We start from the raw sequence: 27,808 nt of genomic DNA, 5'->3' as shown, positions 1-27,808 counted from the left end.
GGCCTATCCTCTATGAACTTCTGGAAATTGGTCATTGTTGCCTGCTTCACTACAATTTTGGGGTCCTATGGGAACCTCTGCTATTTTGTTCCATCCACCAGGAAGGTCTCTTTGGATGGCTCCATCAGTTTAAAAATGCACAGACTTAGACATTGTTCTCTGGCTTCTGCCTAGAAGCTCCTCAAGGTTCAGCATCACAGCAGTGGCAGAAAGTTCTCCTATCTGTTACCACTGGTTTGCCTCAGTAGTCAGCCCCGCACTTTCAGTACCAATAAGCCATGCTTCCTGCAAAGATTAGAAGTAGTGTGTGCAAAAATAAGCATAGTTATAGAGCTTTTCTATTAGCATGAGGCTTGAGACAAAGAAAACAGTCAGTACCTGTGGACTCTGATTGGTGTACAGTTCCTTTTCTTTTTGCTATATTTGGCTTTTTAATTTGAAGACTTTGAACCCTGGAGTTCCTTAATGGGCTTCAGAGGGTCAGAAAATTTCATGAAATTGTATTAAAATGTTATTGGTATGGATAGTTTTCCTGGAAGGGAGTTCACAACTTTCATCAGATAATCCAAATAGGTCATAGGGGACTTCTGTTTCTAGCTATTGCAAATGCAAAAACCCTCCTTCTGAGGATGAGTAAGTCTGGAAAATATATTAAAAACACACTTGAAGGCATGAAAAAGTCTAAAAAATAGTAAAGGCTTGCCATGTTGGGATCCAAGTAAGGACAGAAGTCAAAAGAGGTGAACCTATTATGTGAGGCTGAAGGTGTCTACCAATTCCAGAGGAATCAACCTTATAAGAAGCAAGGTGCTTTTAACAGCTTTGCAGGGCTAGGAGAAAAAGAATTAAAGTCCATGGCCTACCAGTGATGGAGTCCTGGTAAGCCCTTTGCTTTAGGTTGGGTTCCTGAGAGAATGACCTTAAGAGTAAGCATGAAGTGAAGTCGACAGGCCATCACAAGGAGTGCAGCTTAGCTTCAGATCATCTTAGTCTCTGAAATTGGATTAAGATGGTCTTGGATTGCTAGTGTGTCAGGTCTAGTAGAAGCCTCTTTGGAAGAAGCTAGTCTTGATACCTCAAATTATTTCTACCAAGTGTGTAGTAAATATAATATTTGGCACAAAATAAAAATAGCTAGACACACGAAGAGCCAAAACAGCAAAATTGAATCAGTAAATACAACAGAGAGCAAAGCTGACACATAGGAGTTTTAGATACTGGCATTAAAAGTCTCAGACTTTAAAATACCTGTACTAAGGTAATCCATGTAATCTATATTAATAGGCAAAGGAAGAAAAATGCTATTTTCATATCAATTGATGCAAGAAAAAGTATTTGAGAAGATTTAGTACCCATTTACCACGAAAAAAATCTCTCAATGAGTTAGGAATAGAGGGGAATTACCTTGACTTAAAGGTAAAGAGCATCAACCATATACCTACAACTAATAACATCATACTTGATAGTGAAAGATTGAATGCTTTCCCCTTCTGATCAGAAATAAGGCAAAGGTATCTGTTTTCATAGCACTGGAGGTTCTAGCCATTGTTATAAGGTGAGAGAAAGAAACAAAAGGCCTATATTAAAAAGGAAGAAATAAGATTGTCCTTATTTGCAAATCATATAATTGTCTTTGGAGAAAATACCAAGGAAAATCCCAAAAAAGAAAAGAAAACAACTGTTAGCATTGATAAGTAAGTTCAGCAGAGTCACCAAATAAGAGATCAACACACAAAAATCAACTGTATATACACATACTAACAACGAATGTGTGGAAACTGAAATTAAAAACAGTATCACTTACAATCACACCTAAGGAAAATGAAATGCATAGGTATATACTTAAAACATATCTGTAAGATCTAAAAGTGGTAAAAATAATAAAATAATAAAAAATAATAAAATGCTGATGAAATTAATTTCAAAAAACCTAAAGCAGCAGAGAAACACATCGTATTCATGTGTTGAAAGACTCAACATGGGCAGTCCCGGTGGCCCAGTGGTTTGGCGCCGCCTTCAGCCCAGGGCCTGATCCTGGAGACCTGGGATTGAGTCCCACGTCGGGCTCCGTGCATGGAGCCTGCTTCTCCCTCTGTCTCTGCCTCTCTCTCTCTCTTGGTGTTTCTCGTGAATAAATAAATAAATAAATCTTTAAAAAAAAAAAGAAAGAAAGAAAGACTCAACATAATAAAGATGTCAGTTTTCCTCAAATTGATCTATAAGTTTAAAGCATTTCCTGTCAAAATCCCAGCAAGGTTTTTTGTACACATAGACTAAAACTTACTGGAAAGGCCCAGGCCCTAGAATAGGTATAACAGTCTTGACAAAGAAGAATGAAATAGGAGTAATCACTCTCTTCAATCTTAAGGCTTATTATAATAGCTACAGTGGGGATCTCGGGGTGGCTTAGCAGTTTAGTGCCTGCCTTCAGCCCAGGGCGTGATCCTGGAGTCCCGGGATCAAGTCCCACGTCGGGCTCCCTGCGTGGAACCTACTTCTCCTCTGTCTGTGTCTCTGCCTCTCTCTCTCTGTGTCTCTCATAAATAAATAAAAAATTTTAAAAAATAATAATAGCTACAGTAATTACATCAGGTAATATTGGCAGAGGCATAAATACGTAGGTGAATGAAACCAGGTAGACTCCAGAAACAGAGCCATAAAGGCTCAACTGATTTTTTGACAAGAACAGAAGCAATTCAGTGGAAGAATTTCATTCAGCAAGTGATGCGGTGTACTTGGGCATCAACCTAAACATTACAACTTTCATAAAAACTAAGAATGCACCAGGGACTTAAATATAAAATGTAAAATTATAAAACTTTTGGGAAAAAAATAGAAAATCTTTAGAAATTGGAGCTGGGCAAAGAGTTATTAGACTTGATACCAAAAGCACAATACATACAAAGAACAAAAGTCCAGGGGTGCTTGGGTGGCTCAGTTGGTTGGGTGTCTTCTTGATCTTAGCTCAGCTCTTAATCTCGGGGTCATGTGTTTAGGCCCCATACTGGACTACATGCCAACCATGAGGCCTACTTAAAAAAAAAAAAAAAAGTAATAAAAGTCTCAAAACTCAACAGTAAAAGCACAAGCAATTCAGTTAAAAAATGGAAAAAGATATGAATAGATAATTTACAAGAAAGATATACAGGTGGTAAATAAGCACACAAAAAGATGTTCAAATCATTAGCCATCAGAAATGCAAAAAATAAAATCACAATGAGATACCACCACAAACCTATCAGAACAGCTCAAATTAAAAATACAACACTAGGAGTGCCTGGGTGGCCCAGTCAGTTAAGCATCTGCCTTCAGCTCAACTCATGATCCCAGGGTCCTGGGATCGAGCCTCACTTTGGGCTCCGTGCTCAGCTGGGATCCATCTCCCTCTCTCTCTGCCCCTCCCCCCTGCTTGTACTCTCTGTCTTTCTCTCTCTCTTTCTCTGTCTCAAATCAATAAATACAATCTTTAAAAAAAAAAAAGGTAAAAATAGAACACTAAATACGGGTGAGGCTGTGGAGGAATTGGACTATGTTCACATTTCTGGTAGGAATGTGGCAGTGGGTCCAGTTTCACATCAAAAGTAAGTGCCTTACTCTGTCTCTCTGGTACCTGAATTGGCAGTTATACTGACTGTTGGCTTCCCGTAGAAGTGATGACAACTAGAAGACGGTATGATGAGATCTTTAAATTCTGGGAGGTGACTGTGGGGTGGCTGTCATTCTTTTCAGAATAAGACATTTTCAGACAAAAAATAAGATAATTTATCACCAGCTGCCCCACAGTAAAGGAAATGTTAAATTTATTCTTCAAGGAGAAAGATGACCAGAATAATCTATCGAAAAAATAGAAGAAATCAGTCCTGGTTTTGTACTCAACTTGGGCCAGTGAGTTCCAGCCCTAGCTGGAATCACCAGTGGAATTTTTAAAAAATAACTTACATGTTCTTCAGTAGGTTTGGTGTATGGCCTGTGGTCTAATGATATTGATGCCGAGCCTTGAGCGAGAAACACCTAGAACACTGGATTAGAATAATGCAGTGAGGGAACAGGGTGGTAACTGTAGAATAAGCAAGTGGCATGGTGGCTAAAACTAATAACTATCTCTTCCCTTTACCTGGGCTTCTGTCTTTATACTTTGTGTGTCTTAGTTGAAAACTTCCCCACAGTTTCTCGTCTTTTGTTCAAACAAAGTTCTGTTCCTGCCACCTGCCCATGTGGTCTGTCTCCCTTCCATCCTCTTTCCAGTGCTTTGCTGTCAGGACACTTCATGCACTTGCCACATTTGTGACTTCACATTAGTCTCAACCTCAGTGTCGTCTTCCTCTTCTGGGCTGTCTTGCATGGTGGTGCCAACCCAGGTTTCAAAAAGCAGAGCTTATGCCACTGCCCTCCTCAGAAATCTTTCCATTGCCCTTCACTGTCTATAAAATAAAGCTTAAACATAATACTTTCTAAAAACACAAATCAAATCATTTTCCTTCTATATACCCTTTACTTTCATCCTTTTGTGCTTGAAATAGCATCCCCATTTCCTATTTCCACAGCCTGTAAGATGCTGTTGTGATTGAAAGCCCATTTTAACTCCGTCCTATCGCATACCATTCTGCTCACACAGCCTAGTAACACTGGCCTTCTTGGGGTTTCTTCAGCAGCACTTTATTTCTTGCCTTTGGTCTGAACTTGCTGATCACTGGCCTGGAATCCTGTTCCTTCCTTTTCCTCCAAGTCTTAGTCTCATGCTCAGTCTTCAGAGTTGCCTCCCTTCCTTCTAGACAATAAACCCATTATTTCTTCCCTGCTTTATTGTAGTCACAGCATCCTGATCATCCTCTCCTATCATTGTGATTGTCTTGTGTACTTCTTTATTTAATCATTCCCTCTTCCTCCTTCCCTGGAAGGTAAACTCTTAAGAGTGCAGCAACCTTTGCTGGCTTGTTGACTGTTAGATCTCCAAAGTGAGGTCCACAGTAGGGGATCAATAAATATCCCCTAACTTATTTTGTTTTTTTTTTTTAATTTTTTAATTTACTTATGATAGAGAGAGAGAGAGAGAGGCAGAGACACAGGCAGAGGGAGAAGCCGGCTCCATGCACCGGGAGCCCGACATGGGACTTGATCCCGAGTCTCTAGGATCACGCCCTGGGCCAAAGGCAGGCGCCAAACCGCTGCGCCACCCAGGGATCCCTCCCCTAACTTATTTTGAATATAGATACGTTATGATAAAGTTTATATAGTAAAGCAACTCTCTGACAAGAGACTTTTTTTCCATTGGTGTTAACGATATATGAATTTAGGGTTTTTTGCTGAAATCCTTCCTATTCCCAGTCTCACATGTAACCTTTGGATGGAGGTCAGGGAGTGTGGTGGAAAATGAAACTGTCTAGGGAGAGACTGACATCTGGGGAAAACAAGTTGGGAATAGAATTCTGTAATTATGCAAGTTCTAAGAACCTTTACTTTGTGAGCATCACTCTGTATCTCTGAAATTTTCATAATGATCTTACTTGTTCTATAATTATTAGTAATAAAAATTCGGTCAAATTAACAGTGTTTTTGTTTGTTTAAAGGGCATTTCAGAGGGGGTTATATTTACAACTTAGATTTGTGTTGTGTTCTATAGTTTGTTCATACACAAATGCATCTAACAATCCCCTGTCAAAAGTATATCTTCATTTTGGAAGTGAGAGAGTGATGCTCTATATGTTAAGAAACATTTAGAAAGCTGGCTGGGTTGCAAAAGCAGGACATGGGTCTTTGGACTTATAATACCGTTTCTGTTTCATTATGGGGGTTATCAAGTTTCAACTGAAAGTATCTATGGCAGGAACTAGAGAATGAACAGACTTGCTTGTCCTTAAATCCTGGAGTAAGTGGAGGTAACTGCTGAACCACATGATAGCTACCTGGGGATGATGCTGTTGCTCCCTGAATCTCCATTCCATGAGGAGATTAATCTCATCAAAACTGTCACCACATTCAAAACTAACAGAATTTCTCACTGTAATTGTTTTGCCCCTGACAGAGCTACATCCTGACACTCTTTCTTGCTCCCTTATGGAAAATGGATCTGGGGAGGGGGGAGGCAAGAATAAAAAGGAGAGCAGGTAGGAGGCTGTGACAGCATTAGGTGAGAGGTCATAGTGGATGGGATCAGAATGAAAGCAATTGCACTGGAGAGGAGTACACCCTGGGGCAGGGTGTATTTGAGGTATAATTGACAGCTGATGGATCAGATATGGAGGATAGAGAGGGTATGAGGGAGGAATCAATACCTAAAATTTTGCCTTGAACAACCATGTACGTGGTGACATTTACCCAGATGACAAAGATGAAAAACTGGCTTGGGAAAGGTTGGAATAATAGTAGTCTTAGACTTGTTAAATGTGAGATATCTCTTCCACATTCAAAGACATCAAGTAAGCCAGTTATGTATATGAATCTGGAGCATAGGAAAAGGAGCTGGGCAGGAGCTAGAATTTTGGAATGTGTTGCAGTTACCCAGAAAGAGTGAGATGGGCCTCCTAATGCCCTCCCCCAAATTTGGTTCTGATGTAGAGATCAGTGGTCTCAACCATAAACCGCGAGGGCATGCCCATACTAAGAGGATGTGAGAAGATTTAATACTTACATAATGCGGCTTTCTGGGCAGATCAGTGCTGGCTCCCTAGCTATTCCAGAAATGACTTACGATAGCAGGAAGGAGACTGGTCTGGCTTTTGTGGTGGTTAGAGGATGGGCTGGGGCACGAGTTGCCTTGTGTAGGCTGAGCCTTTTGAGGTTTGCACTCTATTGCATCCCCAGGAAGTAGCACCAGGATCTCCTCCTCAGCTTCCTTGCCAGCTTCCCCAACACAAGGCAGAAGGGGAAAGGGGAGCAGTGCAACATTAAAAGTGGATTTAAACTCTGTAACAGAAGACTTCAGCAATGAACACTATCTAAAATGATAGAACTAGAAAAGCTTTCCTGAAGGAGGTCTGAGGACTCCAAGGAGAGAAAGGTATATCGTATAATATGCCACCAGCTAAGACAAAAACATCTTAGGGGAGCAGAAGCCAGGGGCATCATGTGCCCACAATGGCTGTGCACCCCACAGCACCCTGGCTCGTGCTGTGTGTGCTGGAGGTGTGCAAGGTGGCACCCAGGGGAGAAGAGTCAACCCACTACTGCTGAGGAGATGAGCAGGATGGAGGGTAGAGGTAGGTCTATTAGTTTGCATCATGGCATTTGGGCTCATGAATTGATAGAGACAGAAGCCAGATTAGAGAAGATTAGGGAATGAATGTGAGGTGAGGAAGTAGAGAAGGCAAGTTTAGAAAGCTTTCTCAGGAAACTGCCAAATGCAGAGCAAAGAAATGGGCAGTAATTAGAAGGAGGAGGATGTTGGATCAAGGAGAACTTTTTTTTTTTTTTTTGGAGAACTTTTTTTTTAAGTTAGATCTTAGAGCACAGTTACAAACTGATGTGAACAAGACAATGATGATCTCAGAGAGAACAAGGATCGCTGCTGTAGAGAGTCCTGACAAAAAGGGGAGGGGGTCAGAGCCCAAGTGGACAACTCTACTTTATAGGAGCAGAGACATGCTTCTTCTATTAGAATAGGAGGGAAGGCAGAAAGCAGGGCTGTTCAAGGAGGTGAGTCTATAAGCTGATTGGTGATGACAGGTGAGAACTCCTTGCTAATTGCTGTTTTCCCTACTATAGATGAGACAGGGTTCTCAGCCAAGAGCAGTGGGAAAGGGGCAGTGGTGTGATGAGAAAAGACATGAAATAATTGCTCAGAAAGCTGTGAAGCAAGTTGACCAGGAAGCATAGGAAGGCTGTGAGGCAATGCTGAGCCCATTTGAGAGTTGTGGTCATGAAATCAGAGCCCGAGCAGGCGGCTCTGGTATCTCATGTTGTCACCAGAATCAGCTGTGTGGGCACTGATGAAGAGAAGGTAGAGATGAGTTCACAGGGTTGGGGTTTCACATGGCAAGCACCACAGTACTTTGGGTGGTTGTGGCAAGTAGAGAGCTGAGGGTACTTGCAAAAAGGAGTGATCATTTAAACTTAGCGAGGTAGTCATTAAAGACATGACCTATTTATAGTACATGTAAAGTATACATTTCTAGGTCTACCTTCCTCTCTCTTTCTATATTATGTGATTGTAGATATATTTCAGCGCTATTGTTTGATGTTTTAGTTTAGGCTTATTTTCTAAAGACTTTTGATTTTGGTTTTTGGAAAACCAACTATAGTTTTTCCTCCTGGAACTAATGAGTGAGCAAGCAAGAGGTTCTGTAAGCAAAAGTAAAAGTTGCAGACTTTGTTATGATTGGACCTGTGTTTGGAAATTCTGTGAATTGTGTTATGTCAGCATCCTGCTCATGGAATAGGCTATGTAAACAATGGGTGTTGGGCGGTTCCATGAATGAGCAGCCTTCTCGCTTACACACTTAACCACTGCAATTCTCCAGATTTCTGAGTGTTTATTTCATAGTAAAAAGGGCTCTAAAAATACCAGGCCAGTTAGGTTTTTATTGTAGATCATTTCATTTAAACTGCAATGGGACATATAAATTTTAAAAAGAGAAAAAAAAAACATTGAAAGCAGGATTTTGAAGGAAAGGCTATAGAAGTCTGTAATGACTTGTTTTGGCTGTGGATGTGAAAGTGCAAAAGAGATGTGAATAACTTTATTTCATCTTTTCAGTGAGAGCAATTGGTACATTTAATTGATGCACAAAGGATTTGAATAATAACACGTGAAAATATCCAAGTACTATGCTAGCCTGACAGGATTGTAGATACCAATTTTAAAGTAAAAGAAATTCTCCTTTTGAAGTTGATTTTTAATATATTCATAATGTCTTATTTGCAATTTTATTTTTTAAAATTGTGAAGACATGTCAGGTGATAACTTTGAGTGTTCAGAGTGAAATAAGAAAAGGATTAGGATGGATTAAGTTCTAGGACAAGAGACAATGACCACAAGTTGTACAGGGGAAGATTATTAGTTGGGGTATGCAAGCTGGGTTTAAAAACGTGAGACAGGGAGCACTGCAGGGAGTAGAAGTTAGTAGGAAACAGATAACCTAGAGAAAACAGACCCAAACACTATTGTTTCAGACTGCCAGGTAACAATTTTAGGGATATAAGTTTTATTGATTATGAAGTATGGACAGGAATAATAAGTACAAAGAAAACTAACATTTCACCTTTCAGTGGGCAGGAATTTCTGCCTTCCAAGAACCCTGATCTTCTTTACTGGGCCTGGGAATTTCCTGATAATGTCCTCTCCCCAGAAGCAAAGACAGCTGGGGTTGGGGTGGGGGTGGGCAGGGTGTTTTGAAAATGAAGTCATGATAGGAGGGAGGCAGGGGCAAGAGCTAACAAGAGTTTTTTATGGAGAGGACTATGTGAACAATACTAGCTTTTATGCTGTAGCCACAGTGACCACACTTGCTATCCTAGGGAGTGCAACTTGTATCTCTAACTTAGGGACATTGCAAATATTTAAGTTTGATATAAGCAATTGTTAATGTTTGATTTGTGGATTAGGAGACAGAAAATGCATCAGAGACCTCTCTCTCTCTCTCTTCCCTCTTCTTTCTCTCTCTCTCCCTCCCTCCCTCCCTCTCTCCCTCTCCCTCTCTGTCTCTCTCTCCCTCTTCCTAATAAGGGTAACATCTAGACATTTGGCCTGTCTCAAAGAAATTGAGTCAGCCCTGGCACTGAACCATGAGAATTAACATTTATTTAGCACCTACTATGAGCCAGATCTCTAGATGGGTGATGTTCATACATAGTTTCTTTCAATCCTCCTAACCTTGAGAGGTATTATTTTCTCCATTTCAAAGATAATTTAGAAACTAAAACTTAGTGTTTTTTTTTTTCCCCCACTGAGCAGGAGTTGCCAGTTGAACCTAAGTATGTCTAACTCCAAAGCCTAGGATGTTTCCACTCTGAAAGTATTCTTGGGCAGCCTGGATGGCTCAGTGGTTTAGCGCCGCCTTTGATCCAGGGTGTGATCCTAGAGACCCAGGATCGAGTCCCACTTCGGGCTCCCTGCATGGAGCCTGCTTCTCCCTCTGCCTGTGTCTCTGCCCTCCCCCCCCCCCCCCATGAAAAAATAAATAAAATCTTTAAAAAAAAGAAAAAGTATTCTCATTCAGCTCCTCCAGTAACGTTGCTGCACAGCATGGTTAAAGCTTGTATGGATCATTGTTATATAGAGATTTTGGACCAGAGAAGCATTAACTATAGCAAAGGTAGGGAAGTGATAGGATGACCTGGGCTTTTCTTGTCTTGATTTATTCCCTAGTGCATGGGAGATAAATTTACAGTGTTCGGGCTGTGGGCTAGGATGGTGCCAGGGTGGTGATCCTTAAACTTCACAGTGCAGTGAGGTGGGTAATGGTTCTATTGGAAAAGCTTCATACCCAGAGGTTTTGATTCAGTGGAATGTCTGTATGGTGATAAGAACCCAGATGATTCTGATTGAGGTGTGTGTCTCCATATTACACCAGGAGAAATGCTGAGGTAGGCAATGCCGTTTTCACTGGCTCTTCATCCATTTCTTATTTGATTATGAGATGATAAACCTAGAGGTGATAGCCCCACTGTCAAATAAGTGACACAAAACCAGAGATAGTGATGATTTAGAGGGCAGGAGGTGGACCTTGACCATGATAATGAAGAGAGAGAAGGTTTAAAGGTACTCAAATCCAGGAACTGGGTTACTTGGCCGTCTATTCTAAACTGAAATTGAGCAGAACAACTACTGATCATCAGGGATGTGCTCTTAACCAACATTCCCATACATGTGCCTCACTTAATTTTGTAACATATAAAATCAATTTCATCAATCTGCATTTTATAGAAATGGGAACTGGCGAGGCCTGACATTGTTTAAAATAAATTACCCGAGATCCCTGGGTGGCTTAGTGGTTTGGGGCCTGCCTTTGGCCCAGGGCGTGATCCTGGAGTCCTCGGATCGAGTCCCGTGTCGGGCTCCCTGCATGGAGCCTGCTTCTCCCTCTGCCTGTGTCTCTGCCTCTCTCTGTGTCTCTCATGAATAAATAAATGAAATCTTAAAAAAAGAAAAAAAAAACTAATGAAAAAAAATAAAATAAATTACCCCAAGATCATATAGCTAGAATCAAAGTCTGTTTAATTTTAAAATCTCACAACCTTTTTCTTTCCTTTATTTTTTAAATTACACAAATAATGTATCAATATAGTCTCACAGACAAAAAAAAAAAAAATCAAACACTCCAAACATAGGAGCCTTCTCCCAACCCCCATGCCCCTTTACAGAAGTTATCTCTGGTATCAACAGACTGTACAGATAGTCCCCCAGCTTTTGAGGGTTCACTTGACAATTTTTTGACTTTATGATGGTATGAAAGTGATACACATTCAGTAGAAATCATACTTTGAATTTTCAATTTTGATCTCTTCCCAGGCTAACCATATGTTGGACAATCCTCTCACATGATGCTGAGCAGTGGCAGCTCCCAGTCAGCCAGCAATCCTGAGGGTGAACGACCCATACACTGATAACCATTCTGTATCCACACAACCATTCTGTTTTTTGCTTTCAGGATAGTTTTCCATAAATTACATGAGATAATCAATTCTTTATTACAAAATAGACTTTGTGTGTTAGTTGATTTTGCCCAAGTATAGGCTAATGTAAGTGTTCTGAACAGTTAAGGTAGCCCTGACTAAGTTATGGTGTTGGGTAGGTTAGAGGTATTAAATACACTTTGAACTTAATGACATGCTTATTGGGATTTAACTCTATCATAAGTCATGGAAGATCTATAGATCCTTATAGTCGTTGTATTTATATATGAAAATACATTAATTGCATTTATATATGAAAATACACAATACGTTGATGTTTCTTTTTCACATAAGTAGAATAACACTGTATGTATTATTCTGTAACTTACTTTCTTAACAATACTAATTCCTGTAGTTTTTTCTGTATCAGTTACAAGGTCTTCTTTATATTACTAGTACTCATCTTTATACCAGAAACTGCAGGAACATACATAAACTATAATCCCAACTAATTTTTAAAAGCAGACATGTGGTTACCCCTGGGTGGCTCAGCAGTTGAGCATCTGCCTTCGGCTCAGGGTGTGGTCATGGAGTTCTGGGATCAAGTCCCACATCGGGCTCCCTGCATGGAGCCTGCTTCTCCCTCTGCCTGTGTCTCTGCCTTTCTCTCTATGTCTGTCATGAATAAATAAATACAATCTTAAAAAAAAATAAAAGCAGGCATGTATTTAAGTTAGAGCTTCTACTGTTTTGCTCTTGAGGGCATAAAGCAATGTCTGGAGAGATTTTTGGTCGTTTCAACTTGGAAGGGGTTGCTACTGGCATGTAATGGGAAGAGGCCAGGAATGCACAGGGCAGCCCCCCATAACAAAGAATTCAGGCCCAAAATGTCAATAGTGCAGAGACTGAGGAAAACCTGCTCATCTTAAGAGTATTTCAGCAGCCCCCTGAAGGGCTTAATCAATATACAGTTTCTCAGCACTAACCTTTCCTTAAAAGAGTGCTGGATAATAAATCCATTTGTTTTAAATGGTAGGATTTCAAGTTTTCTCAGGAAAAAAGCAATTATACTCTGGCCTCTTCCCTGATTTGCAATCATATTTGAACTTTTATACTTAATAGTATTTTGCCATGAAAATGGCAAAATAATCCATTGATTACTAACTACTTACTGAATCTTGCATCCCAATTTCTTGAACTATGCTTTCCCACATAATAGGGAAAGGTGTTTCTCAACACGTGTTTTACATAGCTAGTTTTCCTTCTGTAGAAAACTGCTCATTGAATTAAACTTTGTCCACTTTGGCTTGAGTAGATACTGATTGTATCAAATTAGAAATCATTTAGCAGTTTCAATATTGAATGGAAATAAAAAGAACCTTGGTAATTGCACATCTATTAGGTTAAGCCTACCATGCCCAAATAAGACTGATAAGCAAGACTGTTGACTCTTGGAAACAAATTGTCAGGTTCCAGATTAGGAATTGGCATTATTTAGGTTAATTTGTTTAAACTGCTGTTTTGTATTGAAGGAAATAATGTATAAATTTTAAGCTTAGGCAGTTTTCATCCCTTAAAAAGTCTATTTATTACTACTTTGCTAAAGGGTATATAATCACAAATATTTTCAGTGAAAATAATGAGGGTGTTTCCCCCCCCCCCCCCAAAATGACCTTAAATTAAACATGTCTGATTTTTAGGAAGAACATAGAACATACTAGAAATAAAACCGTATCTTTAATTTAGGACTCATTTCTTCTTGATTTGGATTATAGATTATTCTAATACCTGGTAGTTGCCAAGTAACATTTTGAAATATTTTTTAATTCTTAATTTATAAGAAATAAAAAATACTATTGGAACTTAGAACATTTTAATTTACAGAATTCTGAGTAACTTTTCAAGCAATTTATATTTTAGTTCTTTTATAGTTTTATGAAGAGCAGTAGGTATGCATTATATCATAACATGAAAACAGTCCTTAAAATTCTAGATATTAAGGATTTCAGATTTTAGAAGAGTTAGCAGTGAAACTACATCACTATAATGATTTTTTTCCCTGAGACGTCTCAGTATTAATGAGTGCTTCAGACTAACAGCACAGAATTGTGATGGTGTAAAATGTTTAATTCACTTTTATCCTACTTTGTCTCTTAGAATCTTTATCCAGAAATAATTTGCGGAATTTGTTCTGCCTCTTATGTATGTATCCCTGACCAGCACTTTGTTTAGTGTGCCTGCTTTTGAACTTCAGAGAAGTGGGGTCATGCTGCGTGTTTATAATTTTATTCTTTTCCTTATCATGTGCTGTGCTTGGGACTCTTACTTTTCTATGTAAGTTTTAGAAAAGCTTCTGAAGTTCCACCAAAAAAACCTATTTAGGATTGTTAATGGTACTTACATTGAGTCTGTATGACAAAGAATTTACATCTTTATGACACTGAACTTTTCTTGCTGGGGCCATAGTATATCTCTCCATTTAGACAGGCCTTTAATGTATGTCTTAAAGTTTTGTGACTTTGGTGTTTTGTCATGTAGTGCTATGCACAGAGTGCTACTGGTCCAGTTTATAAAGGGCAACTTTTCTTATTTTTTAGTGAAGTAGTATATTTAGGTGGTGCTTATTAAGTTGGTCTAGATTCTACATTGTGTTTTTTGTCAAGGGAAATGATGATTTAAGATTGTATTGTTAAGGAAATTAGCCAGTTTTCACTATGGTATCTATAGTATTTATATTTAGGAAAATATAAATCACTTGCAGGGATTTAATTAATTTGAAATTGTAATATTAAGTGTAACAGGATAATAATATAAATGTTTTATTAGATGGGAATATAAAAAATAAAAAAAGAAGTGACTAATTCAGTATTTGGGCACAGGTATTTTATATGGTAAACGAATCTGCCAAGCATTCAAAACAGCATTAGTTCTATTGGCCAACAACTGAATAGACTGGATGCTTTTGTAAAAGTTTGTAAGGACAGACGAAAAGATTAAACATGTTGTGTTATACTTCTAGGATTAAATTTTTTGGTCAAAAATAATTGAATAAATTGGATTGAATTAGCAAAAGTTTTGTTTTGCCATTCAGGTTGCAAAGGGAAAAGTTTTAAAAATGTGTAGCTATGTTTTACAGTTTTTATTTAAGGATAATCAAGATGGATTTGTGATTTTCCAGTGCTCCTTTCAGCAGAGATGGTCCTTGCTATTGCTTCTCCTGTCCCTTCTGGGTGCTCTGATACTGTGGTACTCTTAGATTGTAACAAGGTCATTAGCACCAAAGCAGCGTATTTTTCAATGAAATTCTATTTACATTGGTGTGCCAGGTTCCAGTCAGTGTTACCAAATTAAGTAAACCCCTTTGAAGTAAAAGCACATAAGCAATGTCATGTTTTTTCCACTGTTCTGTGGATATTTTATGGGCTGAAACTTAGGAAAGCAAATTGTGAAAAGGAAAATTTATCATTTTATACTGTAACAAGATCACAGAGGAATCCAGTAATTATAGTGTTCAGTAACTATGAATGAGCAATCCATTCTATTTATTTTTATTTGGCTAGTGTTTATTGAGTGCCTAGTGTATGCAATATGGAGGACTAGTTAACAGTTGCTCTAGGGAGTATAAAGATAGTAAGACCACCTCTTTCTTGGGGAGCCTGTGAGCTAATTAGTACAAGAAGAAAAGGGTGACTATACAGTGCAAGGCAGAACTTGGTGGGCACTGTCAGAGAAATACAAACAGGATGCCATGGAGATTTCAGGAGAATCTGATCTCATCCTGTCAGGAACTAGAACAGGAGTCCTGGAGAAAGATGGATTTTGAAAGACATTTGTGATTTTGGCAGCTAGAAATGTGTGGAAGAAAGAAATGGGACAGAGATGGGAATGTGGTGACCCAACAGAGAGTCTGATGCCACCAAATTACAGGGATTAAAGGGAAAGACCAGGAGGAGTAAGTTTGACCTCCTTAGAGAGGAAGGGGATATGCTCAGGCACCCAGCAAAGGCTGGGAATAGGAGGGATGACAGGAACATTTCCGCTGGAGTCATTGCCCCGCCTACCATGGCCCCTCTCCCTCCACTTTTCTCTTCTCCTTCCCTATTAGTCTTCAGTCTGTCCTGTCACACAGCCTCTCTTTCTCTCTTTCCCTGCCTCCTTTCCCTCACTCTGTCTGTACCCAGCTGTCAGAATCATCTCAGAAGTCATCATCTCTGGGAGCATTCTGAAACCCTACAGTTGGAATTAATCATTTTTTCCTCTGTTCCCACAGTGATTGTCTTACTCCTCCCTCGTTGTAGCACTCACTGCATTCTGTCTTATATTATGGCTCTTTCCATCTCGATCTCCCTTCCTTAGGCTGTGGGGGCTTCTTATCCCAACACCTTAGTAGCATGGCTTGAATAAACATCACATTAAGTGTGTTGAATAAATAAGGGATCCTTGTTTACAAACAGGTTTATTTATATTATGTATAAAGAGCTAGATGCGGTAGAGACCAAAGTGATGGAAATTCTAAAAGACTTTAATGATCAGATGAAGAAATTGTTTGGAGAAGCATGAAATATGTGCTCTCAGTTCAAGAAGATTGACCACAGTTTGGCTCTCTTAGCCCTCTGGCTGGGCAGAAACCAGTCCTTCATCCACAAACCAACCGTGTGCCAAACCACAGCCTCATTGCTCCAGCTTTCCTCACCCACCTGTGAGTAAGCTGCCTGTTACAAAATGGAGCAGATACAGTGAGGTGAGGACAAAAAAGAACACCTGAAAACACGGGCAATGGATTTTCCTCTAATTTATTTAAAACTTCTCTCCTTATGAATCTTCACCTTCATGGTTATAAGTATTTTTAAAGTGGCTTTTCAAACACTAGCAGAATTCTTAAAACAACTCCATGAATCAAAATCAGACTTCAGATGTTTTGTACACAGCTATGTTCGCTCCTGCGTCTTTCATCCTCGAAGGATTTAGATCACAAATCTGGATGATGTGTTTGCATGTTTTCTTTATGTCCCTTGAGTCAGAACCTGTTCGTTTACATTCACATCCTTTTTGTGGATACTAATTCCCGTATTCAGAAGCCCAGTTCTTCATCAGTTCATTAGTAAAAAGGAAAATTGAAATAGAGGATTTCTGAGATTGCTCTGTCAGCATTTACAAAAGAATCGATGATCATGGGGATCCCTGGGTGGCTCAGCGGTTTGGTGCCGGCCTTCGGCCCGGGGTGTGATCCTGGAGACCCGAGATCAGGTCCCATATCGGGCTCCCTGCATGGAGCTGCTTCTCCCTCTGCCTGTGTCTCTGCCTCACTCTCTCTGTGTCTCTCATGAATGAATAAATAAAATCTTTAAAAAATTTTTAAAAAAGAACCGGTGACTGTATGATGGTAGGAATGAATTTTTGTCCAAGGGCCAGATGCCTACAGAATCTTTAATGGTTTTCTGTTTAGACTGTCAGCCACTAGGTGGCAGTAAAAAAAAATTCTCAGCAAGGAGAAATGCTTATCAATTTTTAAGTTTTACTTCAACAAGAGAGATTTGAAGATCTAAAGTTTGAGGTGTCTGTGCTGCAGTTATGTAACCATAGCCAGGCCTTGGTATGCTGTTTCTTAGGACCTATGCTTATTTTATCCAGGGATAAAACTCTTGTGACCCTCCATAGCAATTCATATCACGGAATTATGGGAAGAACAGACATAAGTTAAGCATGTAATTTTGTTTTGCCAAACATTTTCTATGATAATAAGTAAGCCCTAAAGGGTCTTAAGCTGAGAACCAATCAGATTTGCATTGTTATGATAAAAAACTATTCCAGAGCCTGTGTAGAGTGGATATAGGGAGATTCTTTATAAGTTTTGGGCATAGAGTAACCAGCTTTGGTAATTGTAGGAACTTTGGAAATACAGATAGTTGAAGGAAGAGATTTTAAATTGCTGCTAGAAAAAAAAAATCTGTGTTAACTATTTGTTACATTTCTTCTCAGCATTATTTTTCCATACAAAATTAAAATCACATTGAACATATAGTTTGACACCTTGGTTTTTAAGTTACTGTTATATAGTTTTTCTTATGTCACGAAAATATATTTTTCAACATAATTTGTACAGTTGCATAAACCATGATGAATTCAATCAATGCATTGTTATATAGGTTATTTGTGTTGCTTCTGGTTTTTCACTGTTACAAGTAATGCTGCTGTGAACCTAAAACTTTGATTAAGATGTATTCTTGGGTATTTGCAAACGACATATCAGATAAAGGGCTAGTTTCCAAAATCTATAAATTACTTATTAAACTCAACACCAAAGAAACAAACAATCCAATCATGAAATGGGCAAAAGACATGAAGAGAAATCTCACAGAGGAAGACATAGACATGGCCAACATGCACATGAGAAAATGCTCTGCATCACTTGCCATCAGGGAAATACAAATCAAAACCACAATGAGATACCACCTCACACCAGTGAGAATGGGGAAACTTAACAAGGCAGGAAACAACAAATGTTGGAGAGGATGCGGAGAAAAGGGAACCCTCTTACACTGTTGGTGGGAATGTGAACTGGTGCAGCCACTCTGGAAAACTGTGTGGAGGTTCCTCAAAGAGTTAAAAATATACCTGCCCTACGACCCAGCAATTGCACTGTTGGGGATTTACCCCAAAGATTCAGATGCAATGAAATGTCGGGACACCTGCACCCCGATGTTTCTATCGGCAATGGCCACAATAGCCAAACTGTGGAAGGAGCCTCGGTGTCCATCAAAAGATGAATGGATAAAGAAGATGTGGTTTATGTATACAATGGAATATTACTCAGCGATTAGAAACGACAAATACCCACCATTTGCTTCAACGTGGATGGAACTGGAGGGTATTATGCTGAGTGAAGTAAGTCAATCGGAGAAGGACAAACAGTGTATGTTCTCATTCATTTGGGGAATATAAATAATAGTGAAAGGGAATATAAAGGAAGGGAAAAGAAATGTTGGGAAATATCAGGAAGGGAGACAGAACATAAAGACTCCTAACCCTGGGAAATGAACTAGGGGTGGTGGAAGGGGAGGAGGGCGGGTGTTGGAGGGGAATGGGTGACGGGCACTGAGGTGGACACTTGACGGGATGAGCACTGGGTGTTTTTCTGTATGTTGGTAAATTGAACACCAATAAAAATTAATTTAAAAAATAAATAAATAAATAAAATCTTAAAAAAATAAAAAAATTAAAAAAAAAAGATATATTCTTGGAAATTAAATTACTGGTTAAAAGGCTATGAACTATGATGCTTGGCTCTGTATCATCAAGTGACTTCCCAGAAAGGCTTTACAAATTTGTGCTCCCAACAGGGACAGAGTGCCCTTTTCACTATATCCTTACCAACACTGAGTCTTACAGTGTGTGGGTTTTTTTTGTTTTGTTTTGTTTTTTAAACTGGAGGTGGGAACTAATATTTATAGCACTTGATTTTTTAAAAAATCAGTTTCTAACCATATCATTTTAGGAATTTAGGCCAGGACAGGTCTACAAATCAAGTTGTTTTCATTTTTCGAAGACCTTAAGTGTTATAGTCAGCTTGTGTTAATGTAGGCGTTGTGAATACTATCTAGGGAACTATTCATGGCTAGCTTAAACATTACTCAGGAATTATTTACAATCCCTGGCCGTACCCTCTGAATCTATTGATTTTAACTTTCATTGGCTCAGCTACCAAAGTAACTCAAGCACTTTTGGGAAGCCAGCCTCCACGCATTAGCCCAAGGCCTGGGATGTGAGTGCTTCTGAGAGGCACTGGATTTAAAGGGGAAAGCCTTGGCATGGTTTTCCTTAGGATCTATAATCTTAACTGATCGTTAACTGCTATAGCGTTGTTGAAATTGGTTTCTTTCTTTTTTTTTCTTTTTTTAAAGATTTTATTTATTCATGAGAGACACAGAGAGAGAGGGGCAGAGACACAGGCAGAGGGAGAAGCATGCTCCATGCAGGGAGCCTGATGTGGGACTTGATCCCCGGTCTCCAGGATCAGGCCCTGGGCTGAAGGCGGCGCTAAACCGCTGAGCCACCCGGGCTGCTCCGAAATTGGCTTCCTTCTATTGTGCATACACTGTATTACTTTTTATACCAACTAAGTCTGTAGTACTTTGTATTTTAATTTTTTAAGCATCAATTATGTGAATTATAATGATAGTAGCCACCTGTTTATAGGTGGTTTAATTGAAACTTGCTTAACTGAATTTTATTAAAAACTTTTTTTATGGGATTTTTTTTTTTTAATGGGATTTTAAGTGAGATGCCATACGGTATTTCACACATGGAAAGTCCTCAGTAACTTTTAGTTGTCTTGTTAGAATTCCCTCAAGAAGTACGTTTAACCAGATCTGGAGGAACCCTCATGGCAGAGAGATTAGAACATCCTAAAGTCCTGAGGGGCCAAAGAGCCCATAGCCCCATATAGCTCCAAACAAGCCAGTGAGGGAAAGTCAGCCCTAGGTGGGGTCTTTGCTTTGGGAAAAAGTTTAGGCTTCATCAGGAGAGTAATTGGGAACCATAAAGGGTCTTAAGCTGAGAACCAATCATATTTGCACTGTTATGTTAAAAAATGATTCCAGCCACCTGTGGAAAGTGTTTACAGGGAGATTCCCGACAAGGTTTGTCTATAAAGTAAGTAACCAGCCTTGGGCACATTTCTTAAGCTAAATGTGTCTTGGTTTCCTCATCTCCAACACAGATTTAGTAATAGTACTCACCTTAGAAACTGAGCTATTATTTATTTGTTATGTCCTCAAAACAGCTTCTAGTGTATAAGTGCTTTAAAGTTTGTTAAATAGAATGCTGAAAATGTGATGGCAGAAGGTTGAGCACTTCCAGTACTGCCCTCTCTCCATCTAGCTGACCTCCACCATGGAGAACGCAGACTGTCCCTGACTCTGAGTCCTTGGCTAAGCTTAGTTTCCTCCATCCCCATGTCTGGGTGCCACATGGATGTGGCATATGGCTGGCCAGGCCTGGCTAGCCTCTCCTTCACTTGAGACCTACACTGCACTTCACACAGTGGGTCAGGCCCCACTTTCCACTTACTCCATGTAGACTTCCTGCTGGGGAGAACTATGCAGAACTCACCAGTGCACACTGCCCCTCAATGGATGGTACACTGGCTGTAATTTAACTCCCCTGGCTTTGCCAGGCTGACTACAACTGCTTACTTTCACTCAGATTGTACTGGGTGTTTGAAACTAACTGGTGTGTCCTCAGCTCCTGTTTACTTTCTGTATATATAAAAGGACAGCTTTGAACTGAAAGAGAAAAAAGGCAAATAATATGCAAATGGCTTCCATCCAGCCTTTTCTTCTTGTCTTTAGTAGGGAGCATCTTAAGTATTTTACATCTTACCAAAAGTTTAACTCTATTAATCTCTATTTTTCTCCCTTCTCGGTGACTTATTTTTGTAAGTCATGTTATACATGTTGTTGGGTTTGCTTTGTAGTTAGTAATGTTTCAAAGCTACTTTGTTAACTTGCTATAAATGTTTCCAGTTTGAAAATAGTAGATGGAGTCTCATGCAGGAATAGCAGTTCTCAGCCTGCATGACTTAGTGTGTTGCCTGTAGTCCTTTTTTGAGGATCATGAGGCAACTCTGAGCTTACAGGGAGAAAGTACCATGATCTACAAGAAAAGGGTGCATACCAGATCCAGGGTAGAATTCTCCCTGGAAGGAAGGACAGGTGTAGAACTGGTGGGGGAAGGGAGAGATGATATAGAAGGCTTCCTCTGTGTTTCTAATGCTTGTTAAATGTGATGGTGGGTGAAAATTGTCATATTATTTTATATCTTTCTGAATATGTGAAACAGTTTATGATAAAATTAAAATAATGCCATCCACCCTGGGCATTACTGGTAAGTTTATTGCCTGGTCTGGTGAGGCCTGCCCTTGACTGAGGCAATACAGCCTCTTCCCTAGATTTCATGGTCCTCCAAGTATTTGTGTATGGACTCAAACATTCAGATGTGGATATACAAGTTCATTTTATCACATAATGTGTACTTATTAAATGCAGTGCAGGACTTAAAAAAATAATAAATTGGGTATTTCCCTGTGAATATATAAAAACCACTGGGTTGTATACTTTAAGGAATAAATTTTATAGTTTATGAATTATATCTCAATAAAGCTGCTGTTAAAAAATTAAATGTTTCCAAATATAGCACGTTTTCAAAAAGTATTTTTTCCTGATTATAAAAGTAGTACACATACACACATAGGAAACTGGAAAATATACTAAAGTAGAAAGAATATATATAGCCCTAATAGCACCATCCCAGAGACTGTTAACATTTGATGATGGTTTCTTCCATTACCTTTTCATTTCCATGTATAGATTATTTTTATATTGATGAGATTGTTTCTGTATATTAAAATTTGCATCTTCCTGGGGCACCTGGGTGGCTCAGTCAAGTAAGTGGTTGCCTTCAGGTCAGATCAAGCTGACATCGATATCGGGCTCCTTTCTTAGCGGGGAGCCTGTTCTCCCTCTCCCTCTGCCTGCCACTCCCCCTGCTTATGTTCTCTCTCTGTCAAATAATATATAAAATCTTTAAAATAAAATTTGCATCTTATTTTAACAGTGTAATATAACCATTGAAAATGTTCTCGTAAATTCCTTATAAACATTTTAATGGCTTAAAAGATGAGCCACTGTATGAGTATTATAAATTAATCAGTTCCTGCTGTTAGATGTTTTTTGCTATGAGAAATAACATTATAGCAAATGTCTTTGAGTATAATTCCCATCATCATATTTGGATTTATTTCCTTAAATGTATACCAGATACGTTAAAAGTTCTGTATGCTTTTAAAAATCTTTAATATGTATTTTCAAATTGCTCTCTATAAGGCAGACCTCTACTAAACTATAAGACACCTTTGTTCAGGTTCTAAACCCCTGGGCAGACATAGCTCTGGCAATCCAAGCTTGGGGTGGGTAATGGGCTTGTGTTACACCCACTCTTATTCTCTGAAGGTGCCTCAATGTGGTTCACAGCAGCAGGATGTATGAATATCCATTTATATTTTAATAGCTCACACAGAGTACCTGTGTCAGAGAACCCAGACTAGCATTCTGTATTTAGATCTCTAAAAATCTTTAATTCATTAAGTGAAAAATGGTATGTTGATATTTAAATTTACTCTTTGAGTTTGTGAAGGTGAACATTTATTGGTGCTTGTGCATTTATTTGTATTTTCTCTTATGAATTATCTGTTCATACTCAGTTTTTATCATATGATACTTTGCACATTAATTTGATTACTTATCTGTTATTATTTATTAATACCTTTCCTAGTTTGTGCTTATATTATTTTATTAAAACACAAGGTTTTATTTGTATTTAGAACAACTAATGATTCGCTCTCTTAATTTTCACTTTACCTTTGTAAAGGCTCTTCCCCATTCAGACACCTGAAAAGTACTCATGTTTTCTTCTTGTTTATTGTTTCATTTTTACATTGATTGCTTTAATTTAAATTAAATCCAAGTGTATTTTGACAAATAACATAAAGTATAAATCTAATTTTTTTCAAATAGTGTTCCCATGGCACTTTTTTTTTTTTTAAGATTTCATTTCTTTATTTGAGAGACAGAGTAAGCAAAGGCAGAGGAAGAGGAAGAAGACGACTCTCCTGCTGAGCAGGGAGCCCAATGTGGGGTTCTATCCTAGGACCCTGGGATTATGACTTGAGCCTGAAATCAGACGCTTAACCAGCTGAGCCACCCTGGTGCCACCCCTGTAGTACCATTTATTGCATTATCTTACCCTAGTAATTTGTGGTGTGTTCCTTCTCATGTGTTAAATGTTATAGCTCCTTGGATAAAAATATTTTGGTGAATTTAAAAACAATAAAGATCACATTCTTAATATGGTTAAAGCATTGTTCATGTGTTATGTATTTTTTGCTTCATTGTTAACATTTGTTTAAATTGACCTATTTTTAATGTGATAATTTTAATGCTAACATTTCTTTTTTTTAAATTTTAATGCTAATTTATTTCTTTTTTCTTTTTCAGTTTATGTGAATGAATGCACATGAACTGGGTATTGGGACAAAATAAGATTACCCATTTCGTAGAGATGAGCACATTTACAGATGACCTGGGCTCTAGGCATTATACATAATAGGCCCTTGCACTCCCTCTTTTTTTTTCTTTTTTAAGATTTTATTTATTTTTTCATGAGAGACAGAGAGAGAGAGAGAGAGAAAGGCAGAGATACAGGAAGAGGGAGAAACAGGCTCCATGCAGGGAGCCCGATGTGGGACTTGATCCCGGGTCTCCAAGATCACACCCTGGGCTGAAGGCGGCACTAAACCGCTGAGCCACCCGGGCTGCCCTCCACTCACTTTAAATTTTTCTGTTTATACCCGGGCTGCCCTGCACTCACTTTTAATAAATTTTTCTGTTAATGTCTTTAAGGGGTTGTTATCTCAGATACTTTCGGCATTCAGATTTGATACAAAAGAAGTTGAACTTTTTATTCAAAGTCTTGGATATACACCTGAAGATTACTGTCCTGGTTTGCTTAAAAATGTAAGTATTTTTAATTTATTAGTATTGAAAGTTTTGTTGCTTAATGTACTGTTAGCAAAAAGGGTAAATGGAAATATTTCACTCTTCCAGGAGAGATGTTTAACTTTTCTCGGTTTATCTCTTCTTACCTTGGGCAGACTTACAGCCATGTAAGGAAGAAATGTGAGGTGGGAGATTATGATAAAAAAGGAAGGAATTTAGGAGAGGTTATTCTAAATCAACCAACCCCTCTTGTCTCCTAACAGATCTCATTTATTCTCTCAAAGATTTTTGGGAGAAGAGATTGCCTTAACCAGTGTAAATACATTCTTTTACTCTTGCACAAATTTTGTATTTAAAATAACCTGATAGGAATTTTATTTTAAAGCAAAATAACAATGTTATTTTGTTTAACAATAAAACAACAAGTAACAATGTTGTAAATAGTATTATGTATTTACATCTTAGTATTAAAACTATGTTTTCTTCTGCCTTGAGTTTTAGCCAAATTCAAGAAATTTTAATTTATGATCTTTGAAGTAATGTTATGAGATTTTTAATGTCTGTTAACTATTCTGGTCTTTTAGATACTTTATATGTAAATAGCATTTTTGAAAGATAAAGAACTAAATTAGGAAAGAAAATAAGCTAACTTTAATGTGGTTTTATTTTTAACAGGTTTGATTTTCTTAGGAACTAATGATATCTGTTGTTCATTTGCTTAAATTGGAATGCAGAATAACAGACATTAAGAATAAACTCCAAGTTATTAGTAAATGTGACTTGGCACTGCTTTCTTTTCATTTTGACAAAGTAAAACAAGGAGAGGACGGGTAGGGGAAGGGTGGGAATCTCAACGGAAATATCACTCACACCAAGAAAAATAGAACTGATGTAATCCTGTTTTGCAGTGTGAGTTAACCTGCAACTGATTTTGTTTTACAGATGGTTTTATCATTAGCGTCGGAACTCCGAGAGAATCATCTTAATGGATTTAACACTCAAAGGCGGTAGGTGTTAAACTAAACATCCCCTTTCTTAAGTTTCAAAATGTATCAGTTTGGTTATGAGAGAAAAATTTTATAATTCTTAGGAAATGCCTGTTCATAGTTAGGGTTATATTCTGTGTGGAGAGATTATTTATACACAGCAAATTGGTGAGTTTTACGAAATTTTCTTTTTTTAATCAGTAGTCTTTCAATTTTTATAGAGCAGTAAATCATGCACTGTCTCTTGTGACCCATTGAATAAAAAACCCTATGTATACAGTAGGGAACACAAAGGAAGGGCTCAGCCAGAGTGTATGTATGCATGCACACATTAAAAATACACAGACAGTATTTACAAGGCAACAGATATTTGATGTGAACATACGACTTATTTTAAGAAACATAATATTCCAAAATCTAAACAAATCAAATAGATTCAGACAAATTAAAAGGCAATTAATCACATTTGCAAAATGTTCTAATTATGTGAGAGAATTCAAAATTGTCTTCAGTGGTGAGTATATCATTTCTTTAAAAAAGATTGTACTTATTCATTTGAGAGAGAGAGAGAACATGAGCAGGGGGAAGGACAGAAGGAAAGGTTGAAGCAGACGCCCCACTGAACAGAGAGCCCAATGTGGGACTCCATCCCAGGCCCTGAGACCATGACCTGAGCTGAAGGCAGACGTTTAACCTACTGAGCCACCCACGTGCTCCAGTGAGCATTTCATTTTTAACAAATTATTAACTAAGAGAGTTTGGGGACAAGGGACGTTTGTCCTTGTTTTTTGCTTTTTGTTTGCTTTTGTAAAGCTATTGTCAATTAAAGTTCTATCAGAACTAGCCTTTGCCTTCAACTTATAGGATCCTTTGCATCTGAACTTTAAAATATAAAACTCTTTAAAAAAAAACCCTGGAGAAAATCTTCATGACATTGGATTTGGCAGTGATTTTTTTTTATATGACACCATTAGCACAAGCAACAAAGGAAAAAAAGATAAATTGGACTTCATTAAAATTATGAATTTTTATGAGTTATAGGATACCACCAAGAAAGCAAAGACAGCCTACTGACTTGGTGAAAACATTTGCAAGTCATGTATCCAATAAGGGATTAATAGTGAAAGAACTGAAACTCAACAACAACAAAAAACTCAATTCAAAAATGGGCAAGAGAGTTGTTTATACATGTTTCCAAAGATGATGTGCACCTGGCCAGTAAACACATGAAACAGTTGTCAGCATCACCAGTTATTAGGGAAATGCAAATCAAAACCACAGTGGGGTTATCACATCACACATACGAGGATGATCTAGAATTTAAAAGACAAGCAAAAATGGAACATAATAAATGCTGGCAGGTAAGTTAAGAAAGTAGAACCCTTGTGCATTGTTGGTGGAAATGTAACAAACTATAGAAATGATTTCTAAAAGGATAGTCTTGCTGTTAATGTAAAATGGTACAGCCATTGTGGAAAAGTTTGGCAGTTCCTTAAAAAATTAAACATAGAATTACCATATTGACCCAGCAATTCCATCCTAGGTATAGATTCAAAAGAATTTAAAACAGGAACTTGAACAAACATCTGAACACTAATGTATATAACAGCATTATTCACAATAGTAAAAAGGTGGGAACACTCCAAGTTCCCATCAACAAAACATAATATGTAAATACAACAGAATACTCTTCAGCTATAAAAAGGAATAAAATTTTTACATATGCAAGAACATGAAAACATCATGCTTAGTGAAATAAACCAGACACAGAATATGATTTTACTTATATGAACTGCCTAGAGGAGGAAAACTCAGTAGAGGCAGAAAGCAGAATAGAGGTTATCAGGCTAGAAGGAATGGAGTCATCATTTAATGGGTCCATAGGTTGGGACGCCTGGGTGGCTCAGTGGTTAGGCATCTGCCTTCGACTCAGGGCGTGATCCCAGGTCTGGGTTTCAAGTCCCACATCGTGAGCTCCCTGTGAGGAGCCTGCTTCTCCCACTGTCTATGTCTCTGCCTCTCTATGTGTTTCTCATGAATAAATAAATAAAATTTTTTTAAGAGATTTTATTTCTTCATGAGAGAGAGAGAGAGAGAGAGAGAGAGATGCAGAGACACAGGCAGAGGGAGGAGCAGGCTCCACGCAGGGAACCTGATGTGGAACTTGATCCAGGACTCCAGGATCACACCCTGGGCCGAAGGCAGATGCCAAACCGCTGAGCCACCCAGGGATCCCCAAATAAAATCTTTTTAAAAAATGGGTCCATTGTATATTAGGGCTTAGGGATAATGAAAAGCTTTGAGTATAGACTGTGGAGATGGTTCACAGCATGTGAATGTGTTTAATGCCACTACATTGTTACCAAGGACAAGTGATTAAAATAATAACAGTTATATATGTTTTACCACAATAAAAAAAATTAAGAAAAAAACCCAAACATGATATTAACAGTATATTCCCTCTGATGATTAAAATTTATTTATTTTTTAAAGATGAATTTATTTATTCATGAGAGATACAGAGGCAGAGACATAGGCAGAGGGAGAAGCAGGAAATGACTAAAACTTGAAACATTTACGTCAACCTGTGTTGGAGAAGATATAGAACCACTGGATCTCTCATCTGCTGTGAGAATGTAAAGTAGTATCACCACTTTGGTAAATAGTGTAGCAGTTTATTATAAAGTTAAACACACACTTATCATATGACCCACCAAC

At 38.3% G+C, this 27,808-nt stretch overlaps 1 protein-coding gene across 3 annotated transcripts in view; it reads left to right on the top strand.

Annotated features, from left to right (window-relative positions):
* FANCC (FA complementation group C) overlaps window positions 1-27,808 on the top strand; it is a 272,604-nt gene that overhangs the window by 152,863 nt on the left and 91,933 nt on the right. For all 3 annotated transcript variants that reach the window (XM_072763814.1, XM_072763799.1, XM_025984233.2), the window contains exons 5-6: window positions 24,009-24,122; window positions 25,047-25,111. In XM_072763814.1, the coding sequence (XP_072619915.1) occupies window positions 24,009-24,122; window positions 25,047-25,111 (179 nt within the window). The remainder of the gene's footprint in view (window positions 1-24,008; window positions 24,123-25,046; window positions 25,112-27,808) is intronic.

This window comes from Vulpes vulpes, chromosome 1 (assembly GCF_048418805.1).
Source record: "Vulpes vulpes isolate BD-2025 chromosome 1, VulVul3, whole genome shotgun sequence".
NCBI classification, from domain to species: Eukaryota; Metazoa; Chordata; class Mammalia; order Carnivora; family Canidae; genus Vulpes; species Vulpes vulpes.
This window is presented reverse-complemented; position numbering and strand designations above follow the sequence as displayed.